Raw genomic sequence first — 21,918 nt, forward strand, 5'->3', positions numbered from 1 at the left:
ATAATTACTGCAGTTTGGTTCCGTTTTGTGTGTGCAAAAATGGTTTGTAATAATCTGCTAGTATTATCTTTTTATTTCTTCAAAGTTCAGCACACTGGCAGGTCTGATATTGCCCAGCCTGATCGAATAAGTGGAGTATGCAATCTACGCGTATATACAGATTGAGCGTCAGCAATTGACAGTCGATAAAGAAAACAACAAATGCAACAACATTTTGGCGTTCTCCCGGGCTAATCGCAAGTGTAAACAAAGTTTTGCCGGATTTTCGTGCGAAAAATGTAAGCGCAAAATAAAGAAAATCATAACACAAATGCTCCATTCCGCTCGCCTCCCAAGTCAGTTAATGTCTAATGTGTGTTTTGCTCTTCCGCAGATTGTAGAACAATGGGGCGTAGAAAATCGAAAAGGAAGCCACCACCGAAGCGCAAGAACATTGAACCATTGGATCAGCAATTCAACTGCCCATTCTGCAACCACGAAAAATCCTGCGAGGTAAAAATGGATAAGCCCAAAAACTCAGCTAAGATATTATGTCGCGTATGTTTGGAGGAGTATCAAACGTCGATAAACTTCCTATCGGAACCGGTAGATGTGTACAACGATTGGGTGGACGCTTGTGAGACGGCAAACTAAGTACGCAAATCTGATAGCAAATTTGCCGAGAATTGGTCTTTGGTATGTAATAAGGAAACTAATGTCTAACAAGAATAAATCAATTTGCTAAGCTATATAACATTGGAATGCGACGTACAATCCAAGCGGTCGAACAAGAAGACGATGCGCATTCGGGTCGCTGCAAGGAAAAAAGATGACAGTTTCGAAACGAACAGTTTGCCTTTAGTTTGAAGCATTACAAAAGTAAGTTTGATTGTTTTTCTACAAACACATATTTTAGAATTTATTCCATGGTCGTGTCACATTGTGTAGCATGTAAAAGCGACCGTCCAAAGTGGTTGTTTTTGCTGGCATTTCAGACGACTGTATTGCTGTTAGAAGATTTGGCAAGAAAGGTAGCAATGTACAATTTACCTTATCAAATCTCTATGAAACTTATCAACGATAGAGTTGTTCTATCGAGTGTATTATCCTCACACACACAATTACACATGAAATTGTTTTAATTTACCATTGTTTTGCATGGGCTCTTTAAAAATGATTATTTGTTCAAATCTCCTGAACGCTTACAGCGCCATCTATTATGATATTAGAACAGAACGGTTAACAACGAAATGAGAAAAGAAAACCTTTCAACTGTTGGAAGCCCTTTTTTGGGTTGAAATTTTTGAAAAGATCAATGAAAACATTCCGCCCTCGTAGAATTTAGTTGCCCATGTTAGGCAATATATAATGTTAGCGAAAACCACAATACTTGGTTTGGATTGGTACTTGGATTGGTACTTAGCCGAGAGTTATATCCGCAATGTTTTGGTTGACTTGTTCGATATTCTAATACAGGGGTTTGATTGCAAATAAAGCGGGGAGCTTACATTACTTCACAGTCGATCATATTTATATTTAAGATTGACGGCTTTTTGTCTTATTATCACTCCATAGGTCGATACGAACGTAACGTATAATGTAGCTTTTATCGGGATAAAATGAATGATATTTTGAATTTCGGTACACGATACAACGGCATGGCAGCCAACCCTGGCCTGGCGCAGCCGTAGTGTATCCGTAGTGCGGACGCATTCTCATTTTCACACGCGTTTTTTTTTTTGCCAAAAACCCCATGCCGCGCTAAGCGCTCTGTTCGATCGAGCGGGGGATCCAAATGTGTGAGAGCACGAATTTTCCATCAGAACTGTGCTAGATCTCGCCCGTGAAGGTAACGATTCGCTCGGCTAACCGACTGCCATTCGGGGTGGTGTACTGCAGAAAAAATGGAGCAGCATAGAAGGGCCCTGTACTGCTGAACTGGTGTGTCTCTGTGTGTACGTGGATGTGCAGGAATTTTCAATCTACATTTTTCATCATTTGCACTAAGTTTTTTCATCGTTTCGCAGTGAAAAGTTGTGCCCCAGCACCTAGCCATTGATTTGTGATAAGTTTTTACCGCGGGGAGTCGAATTTTTAGTCTGTAAAGTTAAAATTTGTGTGCTATCGATTCGATCGAACTTTTGACCCCTCCTCTTTCTCGTGGCACCATTTGTTACTGGTAGCTGGAAGGAAAATTTTACTAATGTTTGCAGAATTTTCCATCAACGTTGGTGCATTATGGTGGCGTTACATTCGCTTGTGCGGAACATATTTGTGCAGTGTTACAAAGGAAAAAGGGAGTTTTATAATTTTACTTAGCAATTAAAAACTATGTACCTACCTAATAGTATGTGTGTGTGTGTGTGTGCGTGCATATGTGTGTGCGTGTGTAGGTGCTTTGTCTAACTGGGAAGTTCCATGATAAGCCTTTTCACATTAGTGCTTCAAATGAAATGTAATTTGTGACTAGTGCAAAAAGAAGAAAAAAATGTTACGGGTCAGCCTAGGAAAAATTCGAGCCACAGGCCATGTTTTTTCATCTTCCGAAAAAAAGGATCATCTGCGCTACCCGCTACCCCCCACCATAACCTAGCCCCTTGCGCCATAGTGAAAAAGAATGAGCGAGAAAGATTGCGAGTAAACGGTACAGCGATATGAAAGTATTTGGAAGGGCGAGTTGAAAGTAGGAGAAACGATCTATAAAAAGGTCGGGAGCATTGAGCGACAGCGAGCATAGTCCGTACGGTGAGAAAACGGTGCTGCTCACATGTGATGAAAGAATCGTGAGCAGTAGAAGCAAATATTTATGAAACAAGTATGAAATGTTGAGCATCGGTCGGGATCAACATCATCCAACGGAAGAGAGACATGTTTGTTTTTCTGTTCTTTTTTTCCATTACCCACCTATAGCTAGATAACGGAGAGCGCAAATGAAGGGAGAAATTATGTTGGTATATAGCGATATATGTGAGCGAGTGCGTGAGCATTTGCGTTCTCCCGCTGCGAAAGCACTACAGGTCGAGTTTTTTTTGTTCTTTCATGATGGAGGCGCCCGGTCGTAACAGACGATGTGAATGTGCCGACGACGATATCGAGCGAATTTTTGGAGAAGTCATCTAAATAATGGTACCCAGAGAGTCGGTGAATAGAAAACGTGCCTAACAGGGTGTATGCGGCCAGTACTCATTTCCATCATTCCTTCCGTGCTCTAGGGTTTCCGCCGTTGGAGGTGTTTTCCGTGTTGTTTTTTTTCTCTTCACATTTCGGTGATTTTGGCCGTGTCCCTTGTCGCGAATGGTGATGTGAAAGTAAATCATCTTAGCCTTGGTTGTTAGTAATGTAATCAGCCGAAACCTTCTAAGCTGTACAGTAGACTTAATTTAAAAAAAAAACGACTCGAATGACGACTATCCTGGCGGGGGATCGTTCGGTGAAAATTGGTGCAAGTGTAGATGCGATTCATTAGTGCTACACGGGCGGTCTGTAATATGACGAAAGGTCATTACCGGAAGCTCTCCACATGAAGTTTTGTCACGATTGGTGACTTGCGTATGAAGTTTTGTCCAACATTTTATTCAAAGATCGCCTAAAGCGTTAAAGCTGAATTGAGTAGAAGAATAATAATTGTTCCAATGAGTCATTTAGGTACAGTAGGACCTGACTTACACTCCTCTGGAGTTTTTTTTTCTATGGCGCTGGTTCTTCACAATGAAGGGAATGGATAGCGCAAAACCTGTAGTAGACAAAAGGCAGTGAGAGCATCCAAAGTTTATTACAAAGAGCAAACACTTCCAGAGAGCAAATGGGAAAGAAAGTTCATCTGACAGCTTGCATGAATTGCTTCTATCTATTGTGTAAGCAGTAAAGAAAATCTGGGTTTCTTTGAAAAAATCTCAAGACAACAGTAGAAACGAATAAAAGCCCGTTCGTTTAGGGCTCGTTCGTTGTACAGCCAAGCACACACTTGTCAACAATTTTTTGGACAAAAAAGCCATTTCTTTCTCCGATTAATATTAGTGGATGTGATGTGAAAGAACGAGAGAGTGAGCTTGAGAATATATAAGCGCGTGATGGTACAAAGTAAAAGCGGTACTAGAGCGGTGGTCTAGGTAAATGAAACCTTCCGATCATGGGTCACACACGGTAACGGTGAATCGAAATAATTGTAGCTTGGTAGGCAATGGAATTCTTGGTTTTTCCCTTTCTTCAAGTTAATTGCTCAGCAGGATGTAAGCAAATCGATTCCTCATGCTTAGGCTAGATGGCGGTACAGTCCCCAGCTTGATGCCCGTTGATGGTCCCGAAATGCAATCCAACGCGTCAGTTTTCTTTCTTCTGTCCTAAATTACAGCCCGGGATATCACATCGAAGCATACGCAGCTCACCCCGCACAAAAGATGGCGCGGAGTGAAATTTTTAACAGTTCTCACTAACTCATTCTTGCGCGCTCGCTCTCTCTCGCTCTCTCTTTCTTTCTTCTTCCTGTGTGATTTCATCCGCTCACCTTACAAAAGGTTACGTTCTAGTGCTCATAATTTTCTGATTGCTCTCTCTCTCTCTTTCTCCTCTTTTACTATGTGCCCCTACGCTTGCTTGAACCCCATTATTTGTCGCTATCTGGTGTAGCGGAAGTGCTCCTTTCTTTCAATTTTTCTGTGCCATCCTGTCGTAACGGTGGGCTCGGAGAGCTTTTCGTTTTTTGGTTTTATTATATAACGCGTATTTCAGGTATTTGTTTTGTCTTTTTATGAGTATCGCACGAATGTAACTGATAACGTTGCTCATAGTGGGCAATAGAAACAACGAATGAATCACGAACAAAGACCTGTACGTGTGTGTGTGTGTGTGGGCTTGTACGTGTGTGTTTGTATGTGAGAGGAAATAGACATCGATCGCAGTAGTCCTTGTTGATTATGTTGCAACCGCGGTCACATTACGTGTGGTTTGACAGCGTTTTCGTGTTTTATTGAACAATATAAAAAAATCCAGCTTTATTTCCTTTCTTCGATAGATATGGAACACAAAACGTCAGTGCTAGTGAGAGTGGAACAGTGAAAAATAATTACTGGAAGGCGGGTAGTAGTGGTTGTTGGGTGGTAAAAAAAAACTCCAGGACGCAGTTCTTCCTCAACCATTGTTCGGGAGAAAAACGGAGAATTAGAAGAAGTTTGATTTCCGCTACGAAAAAAAAGCGAACCTAAGACGGAAACAGGAAACACAACGTCACCAAGTTTCCTTTGCATCATCGTAGTAGCTGTGTGTGAGTGTATATTGAAATTCAAAGCGAAAAAACACAAGACAAAATGAGTGAGATTTTGTAAGATTCCAACACAGTGTGCAGTGTGGCTTCATGCCCTTCTACCTTCCGCCCTGCAGTACACTATATCCATTTAATCTTCTCTTAGCTCTCACACAAACGTCTGAGTAAGTGTGTGTGTGTTTGTGTGAGTGTGTGTACTATCCTGCGCTATCTCTAGTGGGCGACCCGCTTGTGGTGCTACATTCCGTTCATTCGCTTCGCTCGCTCATGCCGTGACCTAATTCTAATAGAAAAACGCAAAGACCGGAAGCAGTGTAGCAAAGGAAGAAAAAACAAAACGCCTTGGTGTTGTGGCTCCCCATGCTCGTGCAGCGTGCGTCTGTGTGTTGGTGTGAACGCGTCAGCCGGAAGTAGCAGAAGAAGTAGGACGTGCAGCAAAAAGTAAGAAGGAAAGTGTGTACTCGTTCGGAAAAATTGATTTCTAGTCCCAAAACGTCTCGAAACGGTCAAAGGAGCGTTATTACGTATTACGTTGTCGTGAAGGGTTCGGTGCACGCATCGAAGCTTCCCGCTGCATCGTGCGCTGCTGTCGGTGTCGGTGAGCGTCTGCGTTCCTCTGCGGTGGGCTGTGCGTGTGGGCTGAGTGAAGAGCCTGTCGTTTACTGAGTGCCGTTCCACTGGCGTCGTTCGATTGCTTGCGCACCGATCGTTCGTGCGATCGCCTCGTCTGCTCCGTGAGGCACGACGTCATGTCCAATGACTACAGCTAGAAAGTTGACAACCAGTGTGCAGCGGTGTGCGTTCTCGATCCCCCATCAGGCTTACCAGCGGGATCGAGGGGATGTCGGGCTGTGACGAGGAGCAATCAGTACTGACCACGGAGCTACCACCGACCGATCTTGATGATTGTCTCCGAGTACGAAAATGGTGGTGCTTTCTCCTGTCCAGCATTTTCACTTTCCTGGCCGGCCTGCTGGCCGTGCTGCTATGGCGCGCCTTCGCCTTCCTGTGCTGTCGGAAGGAGCCCGAGCTGGCTCCGAACGATCCGAAGCAGAAGGAACAGAAAGCGTCCCGTCAAGGCAAGCAGGACTTCGAGGGGACCTTTATGACCGAAGCAAAGGATTGGGCCGGAGAGCTGATCTCGGGACAGACGACTACCGGACGAATCTTGGTAAGCATCGCACATTTTGTATTAACACTGAAAGACAAATTCAACTATAGCGTCTACAAATGAACTTTTTAAAGGATAATTTGTGGGTAAAATACATATAGTCCCGGTGGTGCATTGTTTCCGCAGTACTCCGTATGTACGAAGTATGTCTATTCCGGGTCCGATATAATTTACAATTGAAAGTTCATTTATTTATTCGTAATACCTTTGAGAGCAAAAATGAGTAAAAAATGTTCACCAAGTTTTCTAAATTTAATTTTATACAATAAACTAGCAAAGTTAGGTATCAAATTTTAAAATCCGCTTATCTTCAAGTTCGTGTAGGGATACTGTACCAGCTTTCGGTAGCTTAATGCAGCTGTTTCGCATGTAATGTTCAGCTTGAAAGTTACGTTATGTCGTTTGCTACACTATCGGAGTGTTTTTCAGAATTTTTCAGAATATTTTTTAAAAATGCAAGCATATTGTTTGTTTCTATTTTCGACATGCTATGTTCCTGTCGAATTGAACAAAAATTTCCATACAATTTAAAACATAAAAATTATTCATGCCCTGGCTCTGGCTCTCTTGAAGTTGAAATGAAATATTAAGTATTCCAGGAAATGTCGATGTAAATACTACGAAACTTCGTATTTGGAAAATATATATTGATTAGACCAAACTTTTTGAAATAGCGTTTGGGCTCATTTCATTACACATTTGTGAACTTTTAAGCTTTAAAATTGATAACTTCGATATTTCCAGCATGGTTTGGTTATTGGTTTCATGAACATTTTTTCGCTGAATACCTGTTAATGCTATCTGCATAAAATGAATCTTAGACCGATCACTATTAACAAGCACATCTTTGAGTTGTTGCTTGGCTTCAATCTGGTAGTTTGAAATATGGTGACGCAAAGTATATCTTAATTTAGAGTATGGCACCATCGTACATGGTATAGGTTCTAGAACATTGATTTGATCGTTCTTCTAGCATACCCGTGTGTACAAAAATTTTGAATCATAAATCATAATTGAAGAGTGAATGCAATTCTATCCAAACACTTGATCGAATTGGATTGGTGGTCGGCGGATCGTACTACCTTTTTTTTGCAAAGGAACATACCGATGGAAAGGAGGAAAAGCAGAGAAATCTAATTAAGCATGGGATTGATTTATTGAACATCTAATTGCGTCCTTAGAGCGAAATGATGGTAGCAAGCAGAAAGGTAGAAAATATTTTTAATCAAACCAGTGCCAGGTGGGCCGGTCAATATTCATGTACTTGTGGCAGTTCTTCCTGCGGAACAGTTCATTGACAGGGCATGTTGCGAGCAAACGGTGTTTTTTTTACATAACCTTATCCTGGCCTTGCAGTATTGTGAACGATGTGCATATGTTTACGAGAATCCGTTTTTTATGAGTCGCGACCTTTTGAAAGCCACAGCGTGTACGACATTATTCGAAGCGCCGTCTAGTATTTTAATTTTAGGAGCTATTTTTATATTGAGGTTTAAATGATTGTCACGACAAACTATCGCGCCATTGGCTGGTACGTACAAAGACGCATTAAAATCTACGAGTGAAAGCAATACTAAAGCGAAAGTTTTAAAGCTAGAAAACTATTGCCATAATATGATAAATCGTTTAATGCGCGAAATATTATACACTTTTTAATTATCGTTTGAATGTGGCTTGTGTTATCATGTTCCACATATCTATTTCGTATAAACCTAATAGGAAACCATTTCCACAAACAAGTGCGCGTTCTACCTCATTCTAAGCAGTGGTAGTGTTGGTGGTGTATTCTGACACTATTGCGTTATAACGCGTAGCAATAGGCAAAGAAAACAATGCAAAAGTTAGAAAGCATAACCCACCGACAGGAAAAGAAGTGGGCGAGCGAACGTGTTCCATTTAGGTCACGATTTAGGACGCTCTTTTTCTACGCCCGGGGTTTGACTGTGCCTGCCAACTTTATACGACTGGCAAACGTCTAAAGCCTCCTCCGTAAATGCTGTCTATTTTTAAGCCTACGGTACGGCCGTCGCTTTTGCTTTTGTACTCGATAATATACCATTTTTTGCCCTGTTCGTGTTGTAAAGGTTGTTATTTTCCGTTTAGGTGCTACCTTACCGAAGCACATGCAAATAATTGATCCTGGGCATGCATTGCTCAGCGATCCCGCTCAGACGCGTCGTACGAAAATGGCAACTGGGCGCACCTACATTGCCGGATCCAACGAGGTCATTCCCAATTATGCCGTGCCGTTTTAAAATGTTTCCATTGTAGTGTTAGTCGGTGCATTAAATTGTCTTTATCATGCTTATAGATGGAACTCGTACAGTTTTTATTCGCCAAATTCCTAGATGCTTTAGATGGAATGATAGTGGGTAGTGAAGGATTTCTGTTCGCATATGTTGACAAGGCGACTAGTGGCATTGTGTGCATTTACCATTTGACGGAAATGTCCGTCAAACGTGATTAGGCAACAGGTGTCGTCGATTGTGGCAATTTTGCAAACGCCAACGGAAATACATTTTTGAAACCTGTGTTTCCATGTATTAGCAATGTGCCCTTCCGCTGGGTAAAATACGAAACAATTAATAATGTATCAATATAATAATGTTCGATTAATTGTAATGTTTCTGATACTTTTCGGTGTAAAGAAATTTTATTCTTGTTACACACCTTCATGGTGATAAAGCTTGAATAAAGAAATAACCTCTTCCCTATTGTGATTAACACAATAAAGCAATTAGCTTTAGATTAATGATGTCTGGTTTAGATATTCATCTTTGCTACAGTTTTGCTTTCAAAATAATTAATGCGCCAATACTTTCGGAGGAACCTTTCGTTTTATCTTTGTTCCTCACGAGATTTTCGTGCTCTAGCTCGTAATATTTGTGCATAATTTAATCCGCATTGTTGACACGCATTGCGCTCCCAGTGGACTTGATTGGCGTGAATTAAAGACGGGTCTCAATGGGAAATGAGTCGCATTTCGATGTTGTACAACTATGTGGAAAGTTAGTCATTTTCATTTTCATGTTTCAGATAGATTTAAATCGAAACACATGGTGTATCACATCGAATGGAGACGCCTGGTGGTTCACATCGAATGGAGACGCCTTGTGGTTCATACCAGATGAAGGCGCATGGTGCTTCAACCTGTTATATTCCATTCGTATGCATATGGTTTCGATACGCAACTGTTACAAATTTGTTTGCTAACTACACGTTGCTAGTTATGATATTATTTATGCATTTACACAGTCTGTCAATGTACCACATTAACTGAAACGTTTACTTTCTATTTGCAGGTTGTTCTCGTATTTATTCTCAGTATCGCCTCTCTCATCATTTATTTCATCGATGCGTCTAACGAAGAAGTGGAAAGGTGTCAGAAATGGAGCAACAATATTACGCAGCAAATTGACCTAGCCTTCAACATATTTTTTATGGTTTACTTTTTTATACGGGTAAGCAACGCAGCAGTGCTGCTCTTGACTGTTGACTGGGAAAAGGGGTTACACATTGAATAATCGTTTTTAAACTCATGTTTGTTTTACAGTTCATAGCGGCATCAGATAAACTTTGGTTCATGTTGGAGATGTACAGTTTTGTAGATTACTTCACGATACCCCCGTCCTTTGTATCCATATACCTTGACCGTACATGGATTGGTAAGTGTTGCACGATCCGGTATAAACATACATCGAAACTACTAATCGATCTTATTTGAATCTGTACTTTTACTTTACCATACTGCGCCTACCCTTCCACGGCTTTTGGTTTGCTTTTTTTTATTCCCCGCGGGTGTTTGGCTTTTCTTTTTATTCTCGTTTTAGGGTTACGTTTCCTACGAGCGCTGCGTCTTATGACTGTTCCAGACATATTACAATATTTAAATATACTTAAAACATCTAGTTCAATACGTTTGGCACAATTAGTATCAATTTTTATATCAGTGTGGTTGACAGCTGCTGGAATTATTCATCTGGTGAGTATATACATTGGTGTGGTTATATGTGCATATTGTAAAAATGTAACGACTAGCGGTCACACAGAGCGTGAATGCAAAAAGAAACGATTGAGATGCATAAGTTTGGTGGTAATTGTTTAAAAAAAAACGCAGCAAAAAGCAAAGTTAGTTTAGTTTGCATTACAATACGTGTACGTATTAGAAGAAAATTTAATCATATTAGGACGGCAAAAAATACGCGTGTTGATAATTGATCAATTCTAATCCATTTGATCGGTACCGAAACTGCATAGCTAATCGAGTAGTAAATACAGATCAATTGCGAACATCGGTTCAAGTGAAGCGAAACATGAAACGTAGATTTATTCTAGCATTTACAAGTACATGTTCCAAAAGCTGGGAAGCCTGCACAAAAGAAACAGCATAGTAGCAATTATTATGCTGTAAAATTATGCCAAACGCCTTGAAAGCTGTCTTTAAGCATATGCCAGCCAGTGTTGGTTGGTAAATATTCGTAATTTCCTTCGATCTATCTCAACATTTCTGTGGTTGAGTAAGTATGATTGCGATTGGACAAATGATTATGCTAAAACATATGATATAGACAATGTCGACCGTTGTCAAAAGTTGTACAACTTATTTGTGCTCACACGCCAGATTACACAATTACTCCTGCCATATGTTCGGCCCGCCGAACTGATCACACACAAATTCACTGCAAGACACACTTACACACACACATGCGCATCTTGAGTTGGCACAAATTTTGGCAACGTGTGCGATAAAGGTGCTGCATGCGCATAGAAACTACTTGTACAGCAGCGCTTTAGCATAATTATGTTCCGTTTTACGCGAATGTATCCTACATTCGGTGGTGAGTATCGTTCCACTTTTAAGTCCATTCTACTATACTTGAATATCAGTAGTTGAATTTTGAAGCGAATGATTTGCAAACGTTTTTTCATTATTCGGTCTTTTATCGATTCGAAAGCGAAAACACCTATGCAATATAATAAAAAAAACGCAGCTCTTTTCCATTCAGCTTTTTTAGAACATACGGTTTTGTTTCTTATTTGGTGTATGGCAAAAATTGAATGCTAAAGTCAAAAGTGCAAACAAAATCAATACAAAAAAAACATTACGCAATACGCAAAAACATCCTTTTTACACATTTGTTGATACCTTGCTTGTTGTTTTTTTTTGTTCCATTTTGCGCTTCTCAAATGAGAATGAGATAGCTTTCCATTATGCATTATAAGATACAAAAAAAAATATTAAAAGAAAACAAATGCATATTCATACCACGTAACGTTTACGTTTAAACTATCGAAATAATTCTGCATCGTATTTATCCTTTTTTTTGTTGCATTTTTTTGCGATTGTAGCTTAGGAAGCCGATTCAAAAGAAAATAATACACGAAACAAAACATAATGCAAATACTATCGTTTTGTAGAGTTTGATTCTTATACGTATTTAGTTTTATTGACAGAATATTCTTATGCACAAACATCGTCCTCATGCGCTCTATTTCGAATGTTTTGCAGTTTTTGTTTCCCTTCTTTTTGGTTTTTATTTTACTTGTGAAATATAAAAAAAAACAAATCATTGTTCTTTTATATTTTGAAGAAGTATATAAATTATATGATATTTTGTTCTATTTTTTCATCGAAATTTACGTTCGTAATGCATTTGTGAAGCAAATACATATTCGATTAGGGGGGTTCTATTGCTGCGTAAATAATCAGTAGAACAAGCTGAAAAAGGCTTTTGTTTTGCAGGGAAAATTAACGAATTTGAAGAGGCTCGAATTTTTTTTATTACGCACATGCTTACGTACGTGACATACCGGTCATAAATGATTTTAGCCGAAATTGCATAAAATTTTGTTTTTCTTTCGCGCATGTCAACAGTATCGTAAAACTAAAGCTGCTGTATTTTTTTACTTCTGGTAAATTTGACCTAATCGAGCTCCAATTTTTTATCTCCCCACTCCTAACTAGTGTCACGTTTTGTTTTGTGCTCTAAAAAGTAGTATTTGAATACAATGGTTATTATTGTCGTATTCGAATATATTTGTTTGTCCTACTATATACCACAATTGCATTATGCACCCATTTCAAAGACATTCAAATAGATTGAGTATGTTTTGATCTTGACTTCGTACTTCGTTTTGTAAGTCTTTTTATTATTTTCGATTTCAAGCAACAATATGTTTACCATCACTTAAGTTTGGATTTTATGTTTTTTGTCTTTTGAACGATGTAAAGAAACTTCAAAACCTTTCTGACAGCAACACCTTGAAATGTGCTTGCAATGTTTCACGTACCTTGAAGATTGCATTGCAGATTTGCATACCAATTGCTGCAAAGTTGTTGCGGTATGTATGAGCCATGACCGAGCAATACTACGCGGTCTGCTGCGGAATCCTATCCTGTTAACAGTACAGCTCGCAATCGTATTGCAGCAATTGGTCTGTCGGTGTTTTTTTTATATCTGTCGCTATATTGTTCTGCCCCTGCCTAATGCAAACCTTTGTGCATCGGAAAAGGGTTTTCAAACGGATGCATATTTTTTATTTGTTTACCATTTCGATTGTTTGTTTCATTCCTTATCCAATACATTTTTTTTCTTTTATAACAACTCGTAAACCCGTTCGTACACCCACGTCCCAACTACTACCCCTTACCACTTGTAACGAACGACCGCAAACTAATACAGTGTTTTCTCCTTTTTTTTCTTTCTCTCTTTCTCTCTTTGTTCCCTTTCTCGTAACTGTTTTCTTATTTTCTTCTTTCTGCAGCTGGAAAACTCTGGCGATCCGCTAGAGTTCAATAATCCGCAACAGCTCTCATATTGGACATGTGTATATTTTCTCATTGTCACCATGTCAACAGTAGGTTATGGCGACGTTTACTGTGAAACGGTTCTCGGACGAACTTTTTTAGTATTCTTTTTACTTGTTGGCTTGGTAAGTGATCTTTTCATTTTATGCGGCTCTGTCCATATTTCTGTTTACTTCTACTACTTTATCTCTCTTCGCAAATTTTTAAAATTCTCTGTTCGACACATTCCGCGTTAACTGTACTTATATTTGCAAATCTGCATTGATCGATTTACTTAAAGTTCAACAAAAGCTCGATTCATTTGGCAGTACACGCAGCGTGTGATTATTGGTGATTCACGCTTTGTACTGACGGGTTAAATAAAAAAAACACACAAAATTTAGTCGTGCGTGTGACTTCGGTTAACATTTACGATCGATACTAGCTACCGGATCATATCGATCGCCGATAACCAATTTTTTGGGGAAACTGTAGTTTGGATGTACAGTTATACTTATGTACAGTGACTCTGATCCAAAAAAAATGGATCACACAAAACAAAAACAAAACACGATCAGTTTAGCAGTCGAAACAAAATAGCATCCGCTCTGGTGCAAAGTTCTACGTACATAAATTAAATTATTTCAGTATTCTTAGTTTGTTTAGTATGTTGCGGATTTTTTGTTGTTCTTTCGTTAAACTTTTGGTGTCGCCATGTGCGGTTAGGTGATTGCGGGAGCTTAATGTTGAACAGAGTAAAGTAAAAAATCCGCCATCAGGTAGATTGTGTATTTAATTGCTCACCGGAACTTATTGGGCGGAACGTAAAACAACGTAATCTGGCCGCATGGAACGCACATGCGCCAAGGGAGGGTTTTCGGAGGGAACGGGTAGCTTTTAGTATTATGCATTAATGTTACGCTTTATGGATGGACAGGCAACAAAGTGTTCAAGTTGTGGTTGTACCATCCACAATATATTCTTAAACAAACACAAGTAAATTGAAAGTGTTCGGACACTGCCTTACATAAGACGCTAGTGAGAGGGGTCGTACAAAAAGGTAGAAGCTATGTATTTCCTTAACACCCGTATTCAGGACCGCAAACGGCACAGGCATGACGTAACACGTTGTTCCAAAATGTCATCAGATGTTTTGTCGGCTTAAAACAATTTTTCAGTTTGCTTTTGGTGTGCGATAATATCCTATCTACAAAGCTGTAAGGGTATTTGTAAAATAATTAAAAAAAAACACACACAATGTACCGTCTGCGTTATGCCACCGGGTATATAGACGATAGTGCTGATTGATGTCAGATTGTTTATAAATGATCGCTTATTCTCCAGCAAATTCTCCTCGCCAGCAATGACAGATATGAACCATTCAATGCCAGCTTTTCTTTTCATGCAGGCTTTGCATACATGTAGCATATATCGCTTGGTGCCAAGCAGATAGTTTTCTTTTGTAATTTTTTTTTGGTGCGCTTTTCCAAACACTGTAGGCGAAGCATTTGAATTGAGTTGACAAATTCAAGTTGGACACCGAATGCTCTGCCGGTTTTCGCTTTGAAAAGTAGTAGCGAATTATGATTGTGTTGCAATTTTATGTTGTGAAGTATATTTTGTTGTTTGTTTATTTTACATTCGAAAGTGTATTTGTGTTTTGTTTCATTCTATGGAAAATAATATCTCAGAGGAGTTTTTACGATTTTTCTTTCTTTTCACGAAACTATTTATTCTGAAATATACAACATATACATATATTTTGCTTTATTTTTCACGGTCTAGATATATTAGGCACTACAGTTTTCATTAAAAAAAAACACACACATCCTTTTGTTTTCCTTTTGTGATACTTTCGATTTGGTCGAACGTGTGACCAACAGTGTTATTTTTGTTTTGTTGGTTATTACAGGTAACGAAACTAATGACAAGGAAACTGAAAACACAATCATTCGACCATGTTCTATTAATTCACCTTGCATGCTATAGCAGCGCACTATCGCTTGAAATTCTACCATTTTAACTAGGTGACGACTTTCATAAATACAAGATTGAAATACGTGATACCACAACGCGAGCGTGATAGAGTTGACTCAATACAATATTATGTTTGCATGTGAGGCGTTTATGCTGGCTGCCGCATAACATATGTAGTAGATAATTAATTTGTATAGCTCTCGATATGATTTCATTACGTTTCAATTCATCTTTCTTAAGTGCATTAGAAAAGCATTTCCTTTTGCGTTCGTTCTGTTCCTGGATTCCTGGTTTGACAATACTTAGCTCGCTCAATGTCGGCAAATCTAGCTCATGTCTTATATTACCATTGTATGTATTATTTTATTGTTCGGATAGGTTATTATGTACAGCGAGGTGATGATGTATTCGAGCTACAACCCAAAACCAGGAGTTGTGTGATTTAAGAATTTCAGGAAAGAGTGGAATATAATGGAAGGGATTGTTTGAGTTGGAAGGAGTGAAGCTTGCAAAAATTGTCTGGCATTTTTTGTTTTGGTTTCTCAAACTTTTCTATACTTGTTTTTACCGCCTGTTGCAAATGGCATTATTTGTTTAGCAGCGCATTCGTTAGTGCCTCGCTTACGTTCGGTGTGATAAGCATAAGCGTTATGCAAACAAATAAATCCTAATATCTTTTCACCTCTTTGCTACTGTTTAGTTTCATTTAACTCACTTTCCTACAGACACAATCATTGAAGTTCAATTGACTCTTTTAGGCAATGTTTGCCAGCAGTATTCCTGAAATTATTGAACTTGTTGGTAGCGGTTCTAAGTACGGCGGCGAACTAAAGCGCGAGCAAGGAAAAAGGTAGTTGAAGCGAATGCCTGTATAGCCAAATTTTTGTTGATTACGTTAATTGTGCCTATGACTTTTATTCAATGTTATGTTGTCCCATCTATCGGTCCTGATTGAGTTACTCGCTCTGTTCCGCCCATATCTCACTACCCTATCCGCTGCGTATCCATACAGTCATTTTGCGAACAACTCTCTTCCTTATTCTGATTTACGCATTCTGTTTTGCTCTTCCTACTCGTTTCGCTGAGTTTTCAATTAATATTTTTCCATTGTTTTTTTTTATTGCGTTGCGTTCTCATCCCTCGTGAAGTTGTCCTTTTTGCTGAAGCACTGTTCGGAATGAAGAGTACGGTTTGTGTGTCTGTGTGCCATGTAATTGTTCCGGTAACACTACTCCTTAACGTTGCACACCAGCTGGATGCAAAACCGTGGCGTTTGGCTGGTGTTTATGTTGCCTCAAACCTTTGCTACCTTTGACATTTGTTGATATTCCTTCTATATCTTGACAGCATCTATTTATACTATACTTATACTTCAAACTTAACCTTCCCCATCTGTATGTGCCTGTGTGCAAAGCATCGTTTCCTTGTAACTGATGTGTCAGTTGATCGCTAGATAGATTAACTTTGCCGAACACAGCACTGTACGATTCGATTTAACAATTTATTTAAATAATACTAACCTTGACACTTGGTCTGTGCGTGGACTGTACGCTCTTGTGTGGAAAATGTTTGCAAATGCCAAAATATGTTGCATTGCGTGCATAGTATATTCATAAACCCGAATGTGTGTGTGCGTATGGTATGGTTAACGGTTTGAAGAAGACAGAATAACGGTGCGTAACGCAGATAAGGTTTCCTGGTTTCATACATTATTATCTACCGGTAGCACATGTGCATTTATATATACATATGATATACATATCCCGCTCAGCAAGTGCATAGTCGTAGCTATTAAGTAATAAGAACTTTAAAACGGTTTACTAAAAGCAAATTGTATTACGATTAATAGGAAAAATAAGTAACTCATTGTTGGTTACACCTGAGTTCTATGCTATTCTCTACACCCTCATGTACGATGATATTTATCAAAACTTATAATATTCTTTGACATTGGTTACATATTTTGCAACCGAGTATCGTTCGAGCACACTGAAATAGTCGATTTGTTGCAGCATTATCTTTGTCAATTAAGAATTGTTTAAGTAATAATGTAACAAGTAAATTAAGCTCCTTAAAAATCAAATTTACTTGAAATGCAAACGAAATCTTTATTAAATTTTCTCGATGCTTATGGTTGCAATATAAATAATATTTCAAAGTTGATACTCGAAAAGTGATAATCAAATAAAACCAGATAGTAAAGTTTTTTAAAATTATTGATAAAAAAATGTCTGTAAATCAATGCGATAGTGTCTTCTAATCGATTATTTCAAATGCAGTAATTTTTTTTTGGTTTCAATACATTATAGTACGATAGAAATGCGAAACTACAACAAAAAACTTAGCCATGTTTACACATACAAGAGAAATGTTTACAATTCTTAGAAAAAGCTTCAGTAGTACGATTCTAGATAATACGTTTGATTTGTTTTTCGATTCACGTTTACTTTTCTTTATGCCATTACCCTCAAATTTTTACTATTGTTCATCGCGTAGAAAAAAAAAATAAAAACCAATGTATTGATGTTATAATTGTTACACATTTTAGACTTTAATCATGTTGCATCGATTGACACTATTCTGTTAATTTGTTTATTCGTTTCGTATTGCATCCAGTTTCACGCTCAAATTTGTTACTTTCCGTTTTTCTTGTAACATACTGTTTTAGACGACAAGTAGTCTCAGAGACACTTGATATTAACACTGACTTTTTGTTTTGAATGTCCTTTTATTTTGATACATTTTATAGAGCTTGCAAGGCAACATATAAACATGTCATTGTCTTTTCTATTCGAACGCTCCGATTTTAGCGATATGAAACAATAGAAACGTACGTTTTGAGTGTCTATTTTGCGAATGACATTCCTAGCCGTGACAATAGTGCAATTTTTTTGGAATCCAAACCATTATACGTCTTTTCGTTCTTTCATTGTTCAAAACAATCACTTTCGAACGAATCGAATTTGTTTGTTGTTGTTTTACTTCCTAGTCGGTCAGGCGAATATAATTAGTAGATTAGTGTCTTATCGTGCAACTAATGGACAGCCAAACAACATGACAAACAGGGTGGCAAAGACTGGCTATAAAGACAATCAGTTGTATCACTGTTTAAAATATGAAAAAAAAAACACACAATGGAAAACAATTATGCTTACAAGTGAGGCGAATCGTCGAGGAGTGATGTGTGAAGAGAGATGCAAAAAGTTCTGTTGTAGGTCATACAGGTTGGTTTTTGTACGGTTTGTACAAAAAATTTAAAACAACGTTGTAAAAAATCTTAAAGTATGACATTGTGTACAAACTATAAAACAATTATAGCAAATTTCGATAACAAAATGGGGTTCCATGCGATGTGACAAAAAAAACTACAAATGTTTGTAGCGCTATTGTACGCTGCAACTCACAACTACTATTAAGCAAATGGACGGTACTGAATCGTGATATGAGCGCTGCAAATAATCCCATTACGTTCTGATTAATATGTTCCTGTGTGCGTGATACTATTCCTTATACTCCTGTATAGGCGGTGTTCGCTAGTTGGATTCCGGAGATCACAGAGTTAGCAGCACAGCGGAATAAGTACGGCGGCAAATACACTAAGGATGTTAGAAGAAGGTACACGGCCGTACCGAGTTAACCTAAGTTTACTCTGTTTAAAGTTTTCCTTGTTGGTTATCTATTTTTACGTTTTTATTAGTTTTTTATGGTTTGTTCCGTTTTTTTACTCGATTGATATAGTGTTTGATTATGATTTGGTTTTCCGATTCTAATTACAACTTTGATTTGACTTTGATTAAACATAAATGACTTTCCAGTATGGGTTATAATTAGTTTATCTTTGTTTTCTGTTATGAACATATGATTATTATCTTCCTGTACTCGAAAGTTATCTAATGGTTAGATAAAGCAAATCTACCTTCGCGTTCTCTTTTATAAATGAATTAAAAACACTCACAATCACACTCCTTTTTTGCTCCTTTATCATAGTTTTTTCCGTTTCTCTAGTTGAAAACATACGTTAACATTCTTCATTACAAGCTGGAAATATGTGTTGCTTGCCTTGCTGTGTTTGTGATATTTCTTTATATTTGAGTATTTTGATATAATTTTTGTATGACATAATGTTGTTGTTTTTATGGAGAGATTAAAACATCACCTCAAATATTGTTTTCTTTTTTGTATTGTCACGACACTTCATAGCAAGCAGCACAAGTTTCATTCCCTTTCCTTCATCAAACAAAAAAAAGAAAAAAAAACAGTATGGTCAAACCTACATAATGGAGTTTGTTTGGTCGCTTCAACAATAATGACAATATTGTTGTAAAGTTTTATTTTTATATTTTTTTTTTATTTTTTAGTAACGGTTATGATTGACAATGAGCAATGTTTAATGTTCCAAAAGTATCCTAACCTATTACTATTACTATAATCTCGAATTGTTCCTCATAATCATGAGTTAATCTGGGCAGATTCTCCATTATTTAGGTAGATTGTGCTAGTAAAAGCAAACTTTGATATCATTTTAACATTTTAACCTACGACAATTGATCCTATCCTTCTAAGGCAAATTAAATTATGTTTTCATTACATAAAATTAATGTTCAAATCTTTAAAACCTTTTGTGGAAAATGAAACCAAAGAAAAAAAAACATAAATGATATGAATGATAGGTCAACGGTAAAACAAATATAATGAAATGTAGAGTAAACAAAAGGACTTTTTGAAAGAGAATGAAGAAAACCAATAACAATCCAGGGCTAATCATGATTTTTTTTTATCTTCAATCTTCAATTATCTCGATTGACTAAATTTGATCAACCATACAGCAAAAAAGGCATTGGTTTCTTGGCGGCATGTATTTCGGCTCATTTCGCGACTTCTTCATTTGATGCTATTTTGTCAATATCCGCTCTCACTCACAACCCATATTTGCACATTTTGCATTCGTTTTATTTTGCTAGCCAAAACTATAACAGATATGGCACCGTTATTATCAGGCATTTGGCGCGATCAAACGAATGATTCTTTCTTGGCGGCGTTGTCCTAAAATCCCCTTTTGTACTCTTGTGCGGTTGTGTCTTGGATACGATCAATTGTTGCATCTAGCATCGAAATGATGCGTGATGCGTCCTAAAAAACAAACGATACACATACAACTAAACAGTTTCATTGTCAACTTTGAAATTCATACAATGATGAGCTTTAGCTGGATTCAAATATTATGCAGCATTTTAGTTGGACTTTCCTTACTTAGGTCTACAATTTGAGTTTTCTCATAAAGAGCATTCACTATTTAGGATTGATTTGCTATTTATAACAACTTCCTTTTTGTTTTTTTTTTTGCATGCTGGTTTCGTAATTTTCGTTTTCTGCCTACAAATTTGGCCCTAGTCTATTTACCGATTAATTGGTACAACATGTCGAAGGATTTTCTCATACCGAAGAACTCTTACAGTTATTGGTTTTAGAGAATTGTGTTTGATTGTTTTTTTTATTATTAATCTTACATCTAACACGATATTTATGACGCTTATCCACCACCGTAGTACATACGGTACGTGAATTACATCCGCGTGGCTTTCATAACAGATGTCAATATATCGAACAATCCAAAGCATTTGTGAAATCACAAATGTGTGTGTGAAGTATCGGCTATTTAAATTTTGAAAGTTTATTTCGGAATCCATGAGCTTCTGTTAACTCTTCAATCTAGGCTTTGTCTTTGCTTTGTTTCATTTATTCATCGTGTTATTATTACTTTTAAACGCATTTAGCTTTTTCTTTACTCGGTACTGATTCTTACCTTAAGTTCATTTTATCTTTAAATTATCTGATCTCCTTCTCCTGGCTGCTTTATGAAGACAACTTCTAAAGCATATCAGTTTTGGAAATACAAATCTGGCTCTCGATGTGTGCCAAATGGAATCCTTAAAATAAATCATTTTTCAATGCAAACAACATGCACTTTCAGTTAACGTAACACAACAAGCACATGTTTTGTGTGTGTGTGTGTGTGAGTGTGTGTATGTGTGTGTTTGACATCCGTCATGTGCTGAGCTTTTAAGGATTTTTTTTCGATAGAAAATTATCGCACTAATTCATTCGTAGTTAAATTTTCATCCATAAGCAACCTACAAAATATGCAAAAAGCATCTTTAATTTCTTATTGGTAATTATATAGAAATTTCAAGGAGCGTCTCACATTATGCAAAAAAAACCCTGCAAACTATGTCCTTGTTTGTATTCTACAACTTTTGCACCTTGACTGACACTGTTTGCGTGAAAAGAAGTAAAATATATGACAGCCAACCCTTGAAAAATAGAACAAGAGAGATATTTTTTTACATACAAAAATTTTGAACAAAATTATCTGTATTAAGATCAGGATGCTCCCATAACGGATAGCAGACGCGTTATGAAATAAATTGAAACTGAAATGGAATCACACGCCGCAGTGATTCACACGATCCACGCGTAGAACACGATCCACGCCATCAATTGGCATTTATTATTTTTGAGTTTCCCTATAGCTATTTCCTTTCTGATCTGTATTTATCGATACTGTAGAGCGAGAAACTTACTCTTAATAACACTTGGTTTTCGGTTTTTTCTTCATTATCCTTTGACATCTATTACTACCTAGTCAATAATTATTCTATCTTTTTGGGTTTCCTATAACTGCCTCCTAGATACTGATTTTGCACAATTTTTTTCTGCATTTCTAATTTTGCCATTCGGTTATAA

The 21,918-nt window shown here is 37.6% G+C and overlaps 2 protein-coding genes across 27 annotated transcripts in view; both read left to right on the forward strand.

Annotated features, from left to right (window-relative positions):
- Positions 1-68: 68 nt before the first annotated feature.
- LOC125762424 (transcription elongation factor 1 homolog) lies at positions 69-5,097 on the forward strand. The gene is made up of 3 exons (XM_049424492.1): positions 69-278; positions 374-675; positions 4,991-5,097. The coding sequence occupies exon 2, from the start codon at positions 385-387 to the stop codon at positions 631-633; it is 249 nt and encodes an 82-aa protein (XP_049280449.1). The 5' UTR covers positions 69-278; positions 374-384; the 3' UTR covers positions 634-675; positions 4,991-5,097.
- Positions 5,098-6,070: 973 nt separating this feature from the next.
- Positions 6,071-21,918, forward strand: part of LOC125762403 (calcium-activated potassium channel slowpoke) — a 62,055-nt gene continuing 46,207 nt past the window's right edge. For 18 of the 26 annotated variants that reach the window (XM_049424454.1, XM_049424440.1, XM_049424450.1 and 15 more), the window contains exons 1-6: positions 6,071-6,410; positions 9,713-9,871; positions 9,964-10,075; positions 10,241-10,392; positions 13,176-13,343; positions 15,933-16,024. In XM_049424454.1, the coding sequence (XP_049280411.1) occupies positions 6,081-6,410; positions 9,713-9,871; positions 9,964-10,075; positions 10,241-10,392; positions 13,176-13,343; positions 15,933-16,024 (1,013 nt within the window). In that variant the 5' untranslated portion in view covers positions 6,071-6,080. Of the gene's footprint in view, positions 6,411-9,712; positions 9,872-9,963; positions 10,076-10,240; positions 10,393-13,175; positions 13,344-15,932; positions 16,025-18,697; positions 18,790-21,918 lie in introns of all 26 variants that reach the window. The other 8 variants (XM_049424446.1, XM_049424441.1, XM_049424457.1 and 5 more) reach the window with 2 other exon arrangements.

This window comes from Anopheles funestus, chromosome 2RL (genome assembly GCF_943734845.2).
Source record: "Anopheles funestus chromosome 2RL, idAnoFuneDA-416_04, whole genome shotgun sequence".
Classification (NCBI taxonomy): domain Eukaryota; kingdom Metazoa; phylum Arthropoda; class Insecta; order Diptera; family Culicidae; genus Anopheles; species Anopheles funestus.

What these genes read in the sequence shown, in the direction of transcription:
- LOC125762424 (XM_049424492.1), top strand. Translation starts at nt 385, where the DNA reads ATGGGGCGTAGAAAATCGAAAAGGAAGCCACCACCGAAGCGCAAGAAC.